Genomic DNA, 16,046 nt, shown 5'->3' with positions numbered 1-16,046 from the left:
TAATTCCTCGGTTTGGCCTTCTTACCTCTATATAGTCTGATAACGGACCAGCCTTTAATAGTCAAATCACCCAAGCAGTTTCTCAGGCTCTTGGTATTCAGTGAAACCTTTATATCTTTTACTGTCCTCAATCTTCAGGAAAGGTAGAATGGACTAATGGTCTTTTAAAAACACACCTCACTAACACTAAGCTCAGTCGCCAACTTAAAAAGGACTAGACAATACTTTTGCCACTTTCCTTTCTCAGAATTCAGGCCTGTCCTCGGAATGCTACAGGTTACAGCCCATTTGAGCTCCTGTGTGGACACTCCTTTCTATTAAGCCCCAGTCTCATTCCAGGCACCAGAACAACTTGAACTGCACCCCAAAAACTTAAGAGCCTAAAAACTCACCAACCAAGCAAGTAATTATGCTGAACCCCCTTAGGCTCTCTCTAATTAGATGTCCTAGGTCCTCTCAATTCTTAGTCCTTTAATACCTGTTTTCTCTCCTTCTCTTACCTTGTGTCTTCCATTTAGTTTTTTAATTCATACAAAACTGCATCCAGGCCATCACCAATCATTCTATACGACAAGTGTTTCTTCTAACGACCCCACAATATCACCCCTTACCACAAAATCTTCCTTCAGCTTAATCTCTCCCACTCTAGGTTCCCACACTGCCCCTAATCCCGCTTGAAGCAGCCCTGAGAAACATCACCCATTCTCTCTCCATACCACCCCCCAAAAATTTTTGCTGCCCCATCACTTCAACACTATTTTGTTTTATTTTTCTTATTAATATAAGAAGGCAGGAATGTCAGGCCTCTGAGCCCAAGCCAAGCTATCACATCCCCTGTGACTTGCACATATATGCCCAGATGGCCTGAAGTAACTGAAGAATCACAAAAGAAGTGCAAATGCCCTGCCTTGCCTTCACTGATGACATTCCACCACAAAAGAAGTGAAAATGGCCGGTCCTTGCCCTAAGCGATGACATTATCTTGTGAAATTCCTTTTCCTGGCTCATCCTGGCTCAAAAAGCTCCCCCACTGAGCATCTTGTGACCCCCACTCCTGCCCGCCACAGAACCCCCCTTTCACTGTAATTTTCCTTTACCTACCCAAATCCTGTAAGACGGCCCTACCCTTATCTCCCTTCGCTGACTCTCTTTTTGGACTCAGTCCGCCTGCACCCAGGTGAAATAAACAGCCATGTTGCTCACACAGAGCCTGTTTGGTGGTCTCTTCACACGGACGCACATGACAACCAACTCCTCTGTCTTCTTCCCACAACCTCTTCCCCATCGTCCTAGCATTATCTCCGTTCATATTATTGTTACCTATTCCTGAATGAATAATTTCAAAGCAAACTTTTAAAACTCAACTTTTATTACAATACATCTTGCATTACATTCTAATAATAAATGGCTGAAGTATATACTCAAAGTATAAATTTTGAAATTAGTTACCAAAAATCATTTACTAAACAATAGTTTAACTAAAAATACTAGGATTGGGAAAAATAAACACTAATAGAAAGTACTCCAAAATGTTAACAATGTTTCTATGGGCAATGGGATTGGGGGTGATTTACAGTTTCTCATTTTCTGTATTACCAACACTTAAAACAATTCACAATCAGGAGAAAAACCTATTAAATGATATTTAAAACATTAAATCTGATTGTCACCTATAGAAAAAGGCAACTCACTATCCATTTGAAGGATCCCTTTAGACTTCTGATCGACCTCATTCGATAACTGCACGACCTCTAGACACAAAGAGGCTGAATTGTCCCCCCAATTTCACCTCCCCTATTACGCACAACAGCAGTGATGTAGTTTGGCTCTGTGTCCCCACCCAAATCTCCAATTGTAATTCCCAGGTGTTGAGGGAAGGTCCTGGAGGGAGGTGATTGGCTCATGGGGGCAGATTTCCCCCTTGCTGTTCTCATGATAGTGAGTGAATTCTAATGAGATCTGGTTGTTTGATAAGTGCCTGGCATTTCCCCTGCACTCTCTCTCTCCACCTTGTGAAGAAGGTGCCTGCTTCCCCTTCTCCTTCCACCATGATTTAAGTGTCCTGAGGCCTCCCCAGCCCTACAGAACTGTGAGTCAATTAAACCTCTTTTGTTTATAAATTACCCAGTCTCAGGTAGTATCTTTATAGCTCTGTGAAAATGGACTAATACAAGCAGTGATCACCAATTCTTTTTTAGAAATGACATTATCTAGAAGGATATCTTAGAAGAGGAATCAAACTTTCTCTTAGGTATTAATTGCTCTCAGCCACTGTGGGTTAATTAAAACTGCCAAAATAAAAATTAACAGAGAGAGTTACAGGCAGAGGTTATAGCCCACACAATGGCATGAAGATAAGATAGGATCTGGAGACACCCCTTCATCAGGACTCTTCTGTCAAGCAGGAATTAGTTGTCAGAAAGCCTGGCTCAGAATCCCCATGTGTTGGTTTCGCTCTTCCTACTTAATAATCACTGAGTTAGGGAGCCTATCCTAGACCCAGAATGACCTATGAGACCCTGAAATGCTCAGAATTAGTGTGGTGAAAGACTCTGGTGCATCTTATGGGAAAAGGTATATATTCACACAGGGAAAGAATGCATATCAGACACTAGAGAGACAGTGGGGACTGGAGTGTTTGTGTCCCATGGCTCTGGGACTCGGGAAGTGGGAAGCATAAAGGAACACAGTGATCTGCCTTTCCAGGCTCCACTATTTCCCATTCCCTGCCCCCTCCCCTCCTTACCAGGCTTGCAGACCCTCAGCTATTATACTTGAGGGCAATAAATATTTGTTGAATTACTCCCTCAGATTCCTTTTTTAAAAAATTAGGTCTATGACAATTTCTGCAGTAGAGAAGAGTCTTGATGGAGTGTCTCCAGATCCTGTTCTTCTCTTCTCCCCTGCCCTTGCTACCTTCAACCCACCTTTACATCTAACTGAGATACCATCATATCCAGGAAGTCTTTAGTGACTGATTCTCATGACCAGGTGTAGGTATCCCTGCCATGTACTTTGATGGAAACCCACATTTTTCCTACCAAAGCACTTACCACACTTTACTGTAATTACTGTTTAGTATATATGCATGTCCTATTAGCCCTTAACTCTGAGAGGGCAATGACCATGTCTACCTCAATGCCTAGCACATAGCAGGTGCTCAATAAACAAGTAGACCTGAATTAACCTCAGCAGGAAGCTCAAGATGGAGAAATGGCAAGGGGACAGAATGAGGCACCATTCCTCGGGTACTATTTAACTGCCTCAGACACTATTTAATCACGTAATTCAGTATTTTCACAACCTCTTAATTCAACATTTCAGATAGCTGAGTAACTCTCAGCACATGCCTCCACCTGCCAAAATACAAATGCTCTTGCCAGGCACATTTGCCATCTTATAAGAAGCTCTTTCAGGATCTCTGCCCCAATCCTGGCATTACTGTTAAGGTGCCCAACGGAAATTATATCTGAGGTGGCAGAGAGTGAAGGGGATATTGATGAGTCTCATCCAGAAATGGGTGAGGCATTTCAAGGAAATATCTACCATTCTTTTTGGAGAAGACTTGGGTAACATTTTTCTTCCATTTACACTTCAATAATCATAACAAACATCTTTGTGTGGATGTCTTCTTATAGTACCAAACTGGGCTGAAAGGACAGAAGTCCTGCTCTCAGGAAACTTCTCTGTGGAGTCTCACCCCTACAGTGAACTCCTTGCATTTCACAATTGTACAACTCTTACCCACAGAGTTAAACTCTGGTGTGTGTTCTCTGATGCTGCATAAGGCCTGACCTATGCCTAAACGTTTTTCTACATTCACTACATTCATAAGGCTTCTCTCCAGTGTGAATTCTCTGGTGCTGGGTGAGGGCTGAGCTCTGATTGAAGGATTTTCCACATTCATTACATTCATAAGGTTTCTCTCCAGTGTGAATTCTTTGATGTTCAATAAGGATAGAGCTCCTACCAAAAGCCTTACCACACTCAATACATTCATAGCCTTTATCTCCAGTGTGAATTTTCTTATGCTGAATAAGGGCTGAGCTCCGGCTGAAGGCTTTCCCACATTCTCCACATTCATAAGGCTTCTCTCCAGTGTGGATTCTCCGATGCCTGATGAGCTCTGAACTGCCCCTGAAGGCTTTTCCACATTCACAACATTCATAGGGTTTTTCACCACTATGAATTCTCTGATGTCTAACAAGGTCTGAGCTCAAACTGAAGGCTTTGCCACATTCTTTACATGCATAAGGTCTCTCTCCAGTATGAACTCTCTGATGTCTAATCAGCTTTGAGCTCTGGCAAAAGGCCTTCCCACAGTCAAAGCACTCATAGAGCTTTTCCCCAGTGTGAACTCTCTGTTGTGTAATATCATTTGTATTCAGACTGAAACTTCCTTCACTCTCATGAGATTCAAGGACACTGTGTTCGGTGAGGATTCTTCTGTTGAAGGTTGCCAGACTGATATGTCTGTCCTGGGAAGGAAGCTCACTGATTTTGTTCCCTGCAGCATTTCCCTTTTGCTTCTTAGAGTTGTCCAGACCTCCCAAAGCTTCTTCAGCTATCTGTTCGGAAGGTGTTTTTCCAGGAAGTTTTCCTGGAGATATCATGGCAGCTGAGGCTACACATTCAACAATTTCTTGCTTTGCCATTAACACTTTGCCAGCCACCATCTTGCTATCTAAAAATGTGAATAGAAAGTGCAAGTATCATTTATTTCCCATGACAGAAGAAAGGAAACTGTCGAAGCAGGAACACAAAATAAACCCAATGAAATAGGTATTTACCTGCTAGAAAACAGTTCTCAAAACTAGATTCCCAATCTAGAATTCAGAGAAGAGACCTAGGGTAGCAAAATATGACACCCTCAGAGAGTAAGGTACACAAATAAATGAATTAGTATTGGAGAAGAGGGATGGTGAACAAGGAAATACATTAGTTAGAGGGAATGGTGACAAACAGGAATATGGATGATAAACCAGGAAGCTGGGAGACAGTCTTGGGTTAGAGAAGATACATTTTTAGGTAATGAGATAATCGGAAAAAAAAATTAAAAGGAATGATCAGGATAAAGAAAGATATCTAAGAGTCTTAAATCTTTGGTCTTCTAGCAATGTAGGAGAGCAGAAGATATGATTAGGAAATGCTTTGGGAGTTAGCACTGAACAGAGGTAGGTGAGCAGGAACTAGAAAGCATTAAGGTGATTTCAGATTCTGATAGGTTCCAAATGAATCAAGTAATTATAAGCAAATGGAGTAAGACACAGACCCAGAGAAAAGAAATACAGGTTCCTGACTCACTCTCAGGTCAGGTGGGAATTTTTTTTACCATTAAAAAAAATTTTCACCTAAATCATCCATGGGATACAAAAGAATCTTATAGTTTTACTTTTTAAAATGTGTAAGTGTCAAAGAAGGGGATGGAGACAACTCCTTCCTTGAGCATTTATACAAAAAAACATGACTGCCCAGAGCCAAACCTTCTGGCTCTCACAAAACATGCCCCATCTCTAGTAGTCTCCTGTTATGAGTTACTGGAATTCTTTCTAGATAACTACAGTAACTCATAATAGAAGGCTACTAGAGATGGGGTAAATTATATCAGCCATCTACTAGTTATATCTAGAGATTTCTAGTAACTAGAAGTGGCTGATATAACTTGAATTATTTTATTCTGAAAAATACATCTTCCCAAAAGTCCTCTAAATGTATATGCATTTTACAGATCAGGAAACTGAGGCTCAGAGAAGGTAAGTGAGGCCATAGAATTAATAATTGTTAAGAGTTTGGATTCAAATAAACATTCTCAACATCAAAGCTTACAATCTTTAAGCTATCTGCCTTCCCTATTGGAAGGATGCAGGGCTATAGTTGCACTGAAACAAAATATTACTTAAAAATCATTTAAATTTGGCTTTGGAAAAGCATTATGCTTTTATACAAAAATGAATGCCTATTTCTGATATTGTGTTCACACTTCAAACACAACAATAAAGCACCACAGTTGATACCTGATCAAAGCAGAGGGCTGTCTGGCTTCCTGTTTCCCCATTCCTTTCCAGAAATTAAACACAGACAACATCACCTCTAAAATTCGTACTGTCCTTGGATTTTACATAGAAATTTAAATTATTCACGGTTTCACTTATTTAAAAAGAAAACATTTATCAAAAATATACTTGCATACAATAGAAGCATAAAAATTAAAAGTACCAAATAGGTTAAAGTCAGAGACCAGACAACCTAATGAGAAATTTTCTGAAATTAATAACTAGGTCAAATTATTAACAGTATCAATTATAGGGTATAAAGTGGCAATATAATTGTGTAGGCACAAAATTAAGGGCAATGAAAATTAGAAAAGCAATGTAACTTATGGTATTTAAATATATCTTCAAATTCTATAACTACATGAAATCAAATTATGAGACCAGAGAAAAACTTTGCCCTCAGATGTATACATTAGGAAGACATCAAGATTTTTATTTGTTCAACTATACATTTATTATTATATTTAAAAAATTGGAATAAATAACTAGAGTAATTCTTAGAAAAGACAAATAGAGATTACAAGTAGAGGCTGGGCACGGTGGCTCACACCTGTAATCCCAGTACTTTTGGAGGCTGAGGCAGGCAGATCACTTGAGGCCAGGGGAGTTCAAAACCAACCTGGCCAACATGGCAAAACCCCATCTCTACTAAAAATATAAAAAATTAGCCAGGCATGGTGGTGCACGCCTGTAACCCAGCTACTTGGGAGGCTGAGGCACAAAAATCACTTGAACCAGGGATGTGGAGGTTGCAGTGAACCAAGATCACACCACTGCACGACAGAACAAGACTGTCTCAAAAAGAAAACAAACAAAAAAAAGATTATAATAAGAAATGGTCACTTGATTATTTAGAAATACTTGCATAGAGATAACCCAATTAATATCACCCAAGAATGAAAACTAATTCATAATCAGGTCCAAGTCTGGAGGCTGGAGGGTGGGGTACAGATTTACAGGAGGCTGTTTGGAGGAGAAATAAGGCATAGATATCTCTGTTAGAAGAGCTTTTCTGTTTTTGTTGTTGTTGTTTGTTTGTTTGTTTTTGAAACCGAGTCTTGCTCTGTCACTCAGGCTGGAGTTCAGTGGTACAATTATCAGTCACTGCAGCCTTGAAATCCTGGACTCAAGGGGTCCTCCCACCTCAGTCTCCCCAGTAACTAAGAGTACAGGTGCGCATCATTGCATACAGTTAATTTTTACATTTTTTTTGTAGACACGGGGTCTTGCCATGTTGCCCAGACTGGTCTTGAACTCCTGGGCTCAAGCAATCCTCTTGCCTCAGCCTCCCAAATTGCTGGGACTACAGGCACGAGCCCCTACACCCAGCTAGCTTTTCTGTTTAACACACCTCCTGTTTTTCCTACTTGTTCTCTGGGGTGGCTCCTCAGTGAGTTCTGCCAGCTCAGCAGTTCAGTGAGCAATTCCACCCCGTTTAGTTTAAAATCCTTTTAACTAGGGATGTGGCCTTCAGTTGCATATTGACAAGTATGCTTTTAGCCTTAATGCTATGTCAGCAATGCTCCACTGCCCACCCCGTTCCCCTTTACCAATATGACGCCTCCTTCCCTCAGCCACTGTGAAGGTTGGCTCCTCCAATGATCTGAATGTCTGTGTCTCCCCAAAATTCATATGTTGAAGTCCTAACACCCCCCAGGTGATAGTATTAGGAAGTGCGGCCATTTGTAAGGTGACTAGGTCATGAGGGCTTAGTGACCTTATAAAATAGGCCATAGGGTGCTCATTTGCTCCTTCCACCACGTGAGGACACAGTGAAAAGGTGCCATCCATGAGAAAGTGGGACCTCACCAAATACCAAATCTGCTAGCATCTGGAACTTCTCAGCCTCCAGAACCGTGAGAAGTAAATCCATGTTGTTTACAAGCCACTCAGTTGATAGTATTTTGTTATAGCAGTCCTAACTGATTAAGACAGTTCCTAACTATACAGAGGTGCCTCCTTCTGTGGAGAATTACCCTGGCTGATGAGAGCCACTTGGCCCAGGAAGTAACTTCCACCCTCATCGCCCCATCTCTGCCTCAAGAAGAGACAACTCTGCGGTGCAATTATGCTTCAGTGGCCCATGAAATGCTCCAAGAATTAGACCAAGGCTAGACGGTAACTGAGACCACATCATTGCTTGCTCTTTTCCCTTCCTAATCCTGCTTTTCTCCTTCTGTTACAGATTTTTCCTGAAGAACACATCCTCAATAAATCACCTGCACCCAAATCTCCATCTCAGGCTCTACTTATGGCAAGGCATACTATGAGGCTAGTGAAGCACCTACAAGAAACTTATAACTCAAGGTTGTAAAAATGGCATGGTGACTCTTACAATCATATCACAGTGGGACCCTCCAGCAATTTGACCCTCATGACCTAGGTGAAAGCTGTAAAAGGATCCACATTAATTCTTCAGAGGCAGGGCTAAGACATTCAAGACTGAAAAGAGACTAGCATAAGTAGACTTAACAGGAACCCAGTTAAGGCCATTCATGGCCATGGGACCATGCATAAATGGAGAATGAGTAAATTTCGCTAAGTCCAAGGACATCGGAAAGATAGAACCACTATTACTGATAAGGTGACTGAATCAACAACATACTGCCACTATGAAGTAATAAGCAAATAAAAAGTTAAAAAATGTAACAGATAACAGTTGGAGAGTGAATATATTTTAAATCAATCAGATCCTCATTAGAGTATTTTGTCTTGATCCCAAAACTTCAGATGAATGTGGAGAAACTGAAGTATGTACAGAGAAAAATGGCAAGATATCCAGACAAAGAAAACACAGATGGGATCAGAGGGAGTGAGAGACTTAGTTAAAACAAGGTCAGGGGGCTGTGCACGGTGGCTCATGCCTGTAATCCCAGCACTTTGGGAGGCCAAGGTGGGTGAATAACAAGGTCAGGAGTTTGAGAACAGTCTGACCAATATGGTGAAACCCCGTCTCTACTAAAAAAACAAAAATTAGCCAGGCATGGTGGCAGGCACCTGCAGTCCCAGCTACTAGGGAGGCTGAGGCCAGAGAATTGCCTGAAACGAGGAGGTGGAGGTTGCAGTGGGCCGAGATTGCGCCACTGCACTCTAGCCTGGATGACAGAGCAAGACTCCGTCTCAAAAAAGAAAAAAAAAGGTCAAAGTGCAGTGTGCTGACTGCATTCAAGTACAGATTGTGTTTTATGAGGACTCTGTAAACTAAAGAAAGTGGATTATGAATAAATTAAAGCTGGGAGTATTTCATATGGACATAAGAACTTCAATATAGTATGTTTGCTAGGGCTTCCATAACAAAATACCACAGAATGGGTGGTAAACAATAGAAATCTCTTTTTTCACAATTCTAGAGGCTAGAAGTCCAAGATCAATGTGTCAGCAGGTTTGGTTTCTTCTCTCCCCTTGACTTGCAGATGATGACCACCTTCTTCTTTTTTTGTTGTTGTTGAGACAGTCTCACTCTGTCACCCAGGTTGGAGTGCAGTGGCGCAATCTCAGCTCACTGCAACCTCCATCTTCCAGGCTCAGGTGATCCTCCTGTCTCAGCCTCCCAAGTAGCTGGGACTATAGGCATGCACCACCATGCCCAGCTAATTTTTGTGTTTTTAATAAAGACAGAGTTTCACAGTGGTCTCAAAACTCCTGACCTCAAGTAATCTGCCTGCCTCAACCTCCTGAAGTGCTGGGATTACAGGCATAAGCCACCGCACCTGGCCACAGTTGGCCACTTTCTTGCTAGGTCCTCACAAGATCATCCCTTGATCTGTGTTGTGTCCTAATCTCCTCTTCTTTTAAGGACATCAATTATTTTGGATTAAGGCCAACCCTAATGACTCCATTTTAACCTTTATAAAGGCCCTATCTCTAAAAAAATGCAATCATACTCTAAGGTTCTGGCTGGGGGTTAGAGCCTTAACATATGAATTTTGGAGGGACACAACTCATCCCATAACAAATACCAATACAAAAAAGCCCAAGAAGCACCACAGTCTCTGTTCCTTAAGATCTTAAAAAAAGAAGGTAAAAATAATCTACCTAAATGATTTCGACATTTACCTGATTTAAGGCAGGGGACTTGATAAGATGAATTTTCTGTTTTAAAAATTTAAGTTCCGGGATACATATGCAGGATGTGCAGGTTTGTTACATAGGTAAACATGTGCCATGGTGGTTTGCTGCACCTATCAACCCATCACCTAGGTATTAAGCCCCACATGCATTAGATATTTATCCTGATGCTTTCTCTCCCACCCCCCAGGCCCCAGTGTGTGTTGTTCCCATCCCAGTTTCCATGTGCTCTCACTGTTCAGCTCCCACTTATAAGTGAGAACACGTGGTGTTTGGTTTTCTGTTCCTGTGTTAGTTTGCTGAGGATAATGGCTTCAGGCTCCATCTATGTCCCTGCAAAGGACATGATCTCATTCCTGTTTATGGCTGCACAGTATTCAATGGTGTATACATACCACATTTTCTTTATCTAGTCTATCACTGGTGGGCATGAGTTGATTCCATGTCTTTGCTATTGTGAGTAGTGCTGCAATGAACATACGTATGTATGTATCTTTATGATAGGATAATTTATATTCCTTTGAGTATATACCCAGTAATGGGATTGCTGGGTCAAATGGTATTTCTGGTTCTAGGTCTTTGAGGAATTGCCACACTGTCTTCCACAATGGTTGAACTAATTTATATTCCCACCAACACTGTAAAAGTGTTCCTGCTTCTCCACAGCATTGCCAGCATCTGTTGTTTCTTGACTTTTCAATAATCGCCATTCTGACTGCTGAGATTGTTTCTCATTGTGGTCTTGATTTGCATTTCTCTAATGATCAGTGATGTTGAGCTATTTTTTATATTTTTTGGTGTATAAATGTCTTCTTTTGAGGTCTCTGTTCATGTCCTTTGCCCACTTTTTAATGGGGTTTTTTCTTGTACATTTGTTTAAGTTTCTGATAGACCCTGGATATTAGACCTTTGTCAGATGGACAGGTTGCAAAAGTTTTCTCCCATTCATAGGTTGTCTCTTCACTTTGATAATAGTTTCTTTTGTTGTGCAGAAGCTCTTTAGTATAATTACATCCCATTTGTCAATTTTTGCTTCTGTTGCAATTGCTTTTGACATTTTCATCATGAAATATTTGCCTATGCCTATGTCCTGAATGGTATTGCCTAGATTTTTTTTCTAGGGATTTTTTTTTTTTTTTTTTTGAGACGGAGTCTCGCTCTGTCGCCCAGGCTGGAGTGCAGTGGCCGGATCTCAGCTCACTGCAAGCTCCGCCTCCCGGGTTCACGCCATTCTCCTGCCTCAGCCTCCCGAGTAGCTGGGACTACAGGTGCCCGCCACCTCACCCGGCTAGTTTTTTGTACTTTTTAGTAGAGACGGGGTTTCACCATGTTAGCCAGGATGGTCTCGATCTCCTGACCTGGTGATCCGCCCGCCTCGGCCTCCCAAAGTGCTGGGATTACAGGCTTGAGCCACCACGCCCGGCCTTCTAGGGATTTTATAGTTTTGGGTTTTACGTTTAAGTCTTTAGTCCATGTTAATTTTTCTATAAGGTGTTAAGAAGGGATCCAGTTTCAGTTTTCTGCATATGGCTAGCCAGTTTTCCCAGCACCATTTATCAAATAGGTAATCCTTTCCCCATTGCTTGTTTTTGTCAGGTTTGTCAAATATCAAATGGTTGTAGATGTGCTGTCTTATTTCTCAGACCTCTATTCTGTTCCATTGGTCTATGTGTCTGTTTTTGTACAAGTACCATGCTGTTTGGGTTATAGTAGCCTTGCTGTACAGATTGCAGGCAGGTAGCATGATGCCTCCAGTTTTGTTCTTTTTGCTTAGGATTGTCTTGGCTATAAGGGCTCTTTTTTGTTCCATATGAATTTTAAAGTATTTTTTTTTCTAATTCTGTGAAGAATGTCAATGGTAGTTTAATGGGAATAGCATTGAATCTATAAATAACTTTGGGCAGTATGGTCATTTTCATGATATTGATTCTTCCTATCCATGAGCATGGAATGTTTCTCCATTTGTGTCCTCTCTGATTTCCTTGAGCAGCAGTCTGTAGTTCTTCTTGAAAAGGCCCTTCACTTCCCTTGTTAGCTGTATTCCTAGGTATTTTATTCTCTTTGTAGCAATTGTGAATGGGAGTTCATCATGATTTGGCTCTCTGGTTGTCTATTGTTGTACAGGTGTGCAGTACGGACATAGAGATATAGGAATATCTGTATATAAGAATGCTTGTGATTTCTGCACATTAATTTTGTATCCTGAGACTTTGCTGCAATTGCTTCTTGGTTTAAGAAGCTTTGGGGCTGAGACAATAGGGTTTTCTAGACATCGGATCATGTCATCTGCAAACAGAGACAGCTTGATTTCCTCGAGATGAATTTTCAAAACCCGTTTTAATGTAGCACCTGCTTGGTGCAGAAGATACTTAAGAGGGCCTGCTTGGCTAATGGTAGTATCAGGGTATGATGCCTGGGGAAGGTTGGGAGGGAGTTTCCCAGAAGAATTCAATGGATGGATGGTATGGATTCCTTTGGTGAACTGCTGAGGTCCAGTGTCTGGCCCTTGGGCTTATGTCCTCATATACCTAATTATATCATCATACAAAAAGTAGATTTATCTCTTGGGGTAGACTCTTATTAACTAAGCCCGTGAAACTCAGTAATAAAAAAAGAATGAGAATTAATGAGAAATGTAACCATCACATGGACCAGACTGAACAAATGCATTTTCTTATTACAGCTAAGCTTCATGGGATTAATAAGATTGCTTGGTGAAGATGAAATCAGAAGGGTAGTCAGATATAACAAAAGATTAATGAGAACAAGATGGTATGACTGATATATCTGCTGCCCATAAGGATGATTTTGCCAATAACATAATCAAAGTCCTTTCAGTTCTAATCCCTGGCATCTGTGACAGCTATCAATTTATTGCCTCAGTTTCAAATCTACCCTTCATTGCCCTGTCTGTGATACTGGAATATTTGCCAGCTGGCATGATGTGAGCTTTATCAATAGAGGGGGTTGCAGAGGAACTGGAAGAAAGGGCTTTTCTTCCTGGTTCTGGCATGTTCTTTGTGTTTGTTTCTGTAGCACATGGGACACCCAGCAGTGCACACTCCAGTGAGTTCCAAAGGCCCCATCCCTATGGGTAGCTTCCCAGCAAGTTCTGTACCAGGTCAGCTCCCCATGGGGAGCGTCTATCACTGCAGAGTGTGGCTCCTTAGTGAGTTCCGCTAGCTCAGCACTGCAGTAGCATCTCCATTCAGTGGGCTGTGGCTGTGCCCTCTCCAACAAGTCCTGGATCTTAGACCTGGCAGGAAAGGGGAGGTTGTGGCACCCTCCTGCAGATTGGTTCTTACCTTGGATGTTCTGCCTCAGCCCTAGAGATACTCTATATCTGTTATTCCTGTATTCTTTTGAGTTTGACTTTTTGTTATAACACTTAGTAGTTAACAATTCTTAATATTAAACTTTCCCTGTTTGAGTGATTATGTGGTTTCTATTACTGATACAGTATTCATCTCCATCTCAGGGACTATCTTGCCAATGAAACCAAAATTAAATAACAGAATACTGAGCTTTGAATATTATGGATATTTAGCCAGCCATGGTGGTGTACAACTGTAGTCCTAGCTACACTGGAGGCTGAGGCAGGAGGATCACTTGAACCCAGGGGTTCAAGGCTGCTGCAGTGAGCTGTGGTTGCACCACTGCACTCTAGCCTGGGTGATAGAGTGAGATCCCATCTTAAAAAAAAAAAAAAGAAAAAGAAAAAGAAAAAAAAATTGGGTATTAGAGAATTTTACTAAAGACTTTAATTCTTAACCCAAAGTTATAAATGATACTGGAATTTCAGATTCTAGGCAGAGCCTAAGGAAGAATATTTCTAGGCAAAGAAGGCTTTCTACAATACTTAGTGATAGCCACAAGTGGCTGTCATTAAGAAAATGAACCGTGCCACAGATGATAGCTCTCACCTCCATCATCAACCCCAAATGGACTGGGGCTTCTCACCTCTCTCCTGGAAAGCCTGGGACTCCTGAGTCTCACTCTTGAACTGGTTCTCTAAGGGCTGCACCGGGCTATTCAGACACTTCACCGCTCCTGCGGATGTCATTTCCTGCCAGAACATTTCTCGGTCATGAGTTGTGTCCTAGGAGTAATCAAGTACCAGCACTATCATTCTGAGCATACACAAGCAGAAAACTCCTAGATCAACAGTGCAGGACAGGAAGAATCAAAAACACATTCAAATGATTAGAGAGAAAAAAACAGGACTTAAGAGCCCTAGTGACTTGAACCCAATGAGTGAATAATTAATAACACAAAAGAAAGAAACTGTATAATTCTCTGAGAGCTGAGTCAATGCCCCAGTCATAATTATGGCTTCCCCATTAACTTACAATAGATCAAACAAACAAACAAAAATGTCTACTTCTTACCTGTTGCCTTGGTTCCTCCAGTTCTTTTTCCAGCTCCTCCAGCATAGTCACGGCTTCCTCTCCATTCTCTGGCCGATGCTCTCGCACCCAAGCTTGCAGCTCCTCAGGAAGGATGGCAAGGAACTGCTCCAACACCAGCAGCTCCAGGATCTGCTCCTTGGAGTGCACCTCCGGCCTCAACCACTGACAGCAAAGCTCTCGCAGCCGACTCAGAGCCTCCCGAGGGCCAGTGGAGTCAGAGTAACTAAACTGCCTGAACTTCTGCCGGAATACCTCTTGGCTCCAGGGGTTTCCCTCAAGGCCAAAGTCCTGGCCCAAAACATAATTTTCTTCTTCAACCTTGACAATTAGAAGTCCTTCCTGTTCTTCTGGAGCATGGTAGGCCAAGACTGTGGCCTCTCCTGACATTCTGGGCAGAGACAGTCTGAAAAGTCTGCCCAGGTGAGGCAGGGAGGAGATGGAGATTTGTGTCTGAGAGATTCCTTCTGAATTCCAACTCCTCAGGATGCTCCTGAGGGTAGACAATGGTCACGTTACACAGGGAAAATAGGTACTTGGAATAGAAACACAGGTTTTTGAAGGCCAGTTGCCAGGGAGCATAGTGCTATAAAGAAAACTGATTAACAGGGCACTTCCACATAAATGATACATTTATAGATGACTCAGGATTTTTTCAGGATATGAAAGAAAAATGTTAGTATAGCCAAAATCAATTTGGCCTTTACTAACACTATTAGGAACAACATTAGGTATAATAAAATAGTGCTTATAGATTATAGAAAGCAAGAAAAACACTACAGTATATGGTTACATCTCAAAAATAACCACCATTTTATTAAGCACTAGCTGGATACTTAACATAAATTTTATACGCTTTTCCTAACAACTCTATAAGGACAATCAAAATTATGCCCATTTTCCTAACGAGGCTACTGAGTCATAAATTGACCAAAGACAGCCAGCCAGTGAGCAGCAGAAGTGGGCTCTGCAACCAAAATTTTTAGCTCTTTCTATTATGCTATGGGGCATCCCAAAAGAAGGGAACTCACACTTAATAAACACCTACTATGGGCCAAGCATTATTTGTAAAAAATACTATTTTACTGGAGCTTGACAATAACACCATGAGGTATTACCACCTCAATTTTACAAATGAGGAAACCAAGGTTCTTAAAAGCCAAGTTTTGTCCAAGACTACAAACTGGTAAATAGCAAAATCAAGACATGAACCCAGGTTGCTCAACTCTACAGTACTTGCTGTTTTTACTTCTTTTTATTACAGAATGGGTTGATGCCCAGGACAATCTTGGTTGATACTAAATTAGAAATGACGGCAAAAATGTTAGGAAGGGATCATGGAGAATGGGCAAGGTGAATGTAGAAACAAGGAAAAATTATTCTTGACTTTTAAGTCACAAGGTTCTGAAACAGTACAAAGAAAAATGTATTATTTCAACAAATACTTCAGCATTTACTGTGTGCTAGATAGTGTACTAAAGAGCAGTCTCAGAATTAAAAGATCTGTACCAAAGGACTC

The 16,046-nt window shown here is 41.3% G+C and overlaps 1 protein-coding gene across 17 annotated transcripts in view; it reads right to left on the bottom strand.

Annotated features, from left to right (window-relative positions):
* Positions 1-1,348: 1,348 nt before the first annotated feature.
* Positions 1,349-16,046, bottom strand: part of ZSCAN30 (zinc finger and SCAN domain containing 30) — a 36,303-nt gene continuing 21,605 nt past the window's right edge. For 15 of the 17 annotated variants that reach the window (XM_033177987.1, XM_033177978.1, XM_033177979.1 and 12 more), the window contains 3 exons: positions 14,510-15,020; positions 14,082-14,220; positions 1,349-4,684 (listed from right to left, as the gene is read on the bottom strand). In XM_033177987.1, the coding sequence (XP_033033878.1) occupies positions 3,753-4,684; positions 14,082-14,220; positions 14,510-14,917 (1,479 nt within the window). In that variant the 5' untranslated portion in view covers positions 14,918-15,020 and the 3' untranslated portion in view covers positions 1,349-3,752. Of the gene's footprint in view, positions 4,685-14,044; positions 14,221-14,509; positions 15,021-16,046 lie in introns of those variants that run through there. The other 2 variants (XM_033177989.1, XM_033177990.1) reach the window with 2 other exon arrangements.

The sequence above is a fragment of the Trachypithecus francoisi genome, unplaced genomic scaffold, assembly GCF_009764315.1.
Source record: "Trachypithecus francoisi isolate TF-2019V2 unplaced genomic scaffold, Tfra_2.0 Lachesis_group19, whole genome shotgun sequence".
NCBI lineage: Eukaryota > Metazoa > Chordata > Mammalia > Primates > Cercopithecidae > Trachypithecus > Trachypithecus francoisi.
This window is presented reverse-complemented; position numbering and strand designations above follow the sequence as displayed.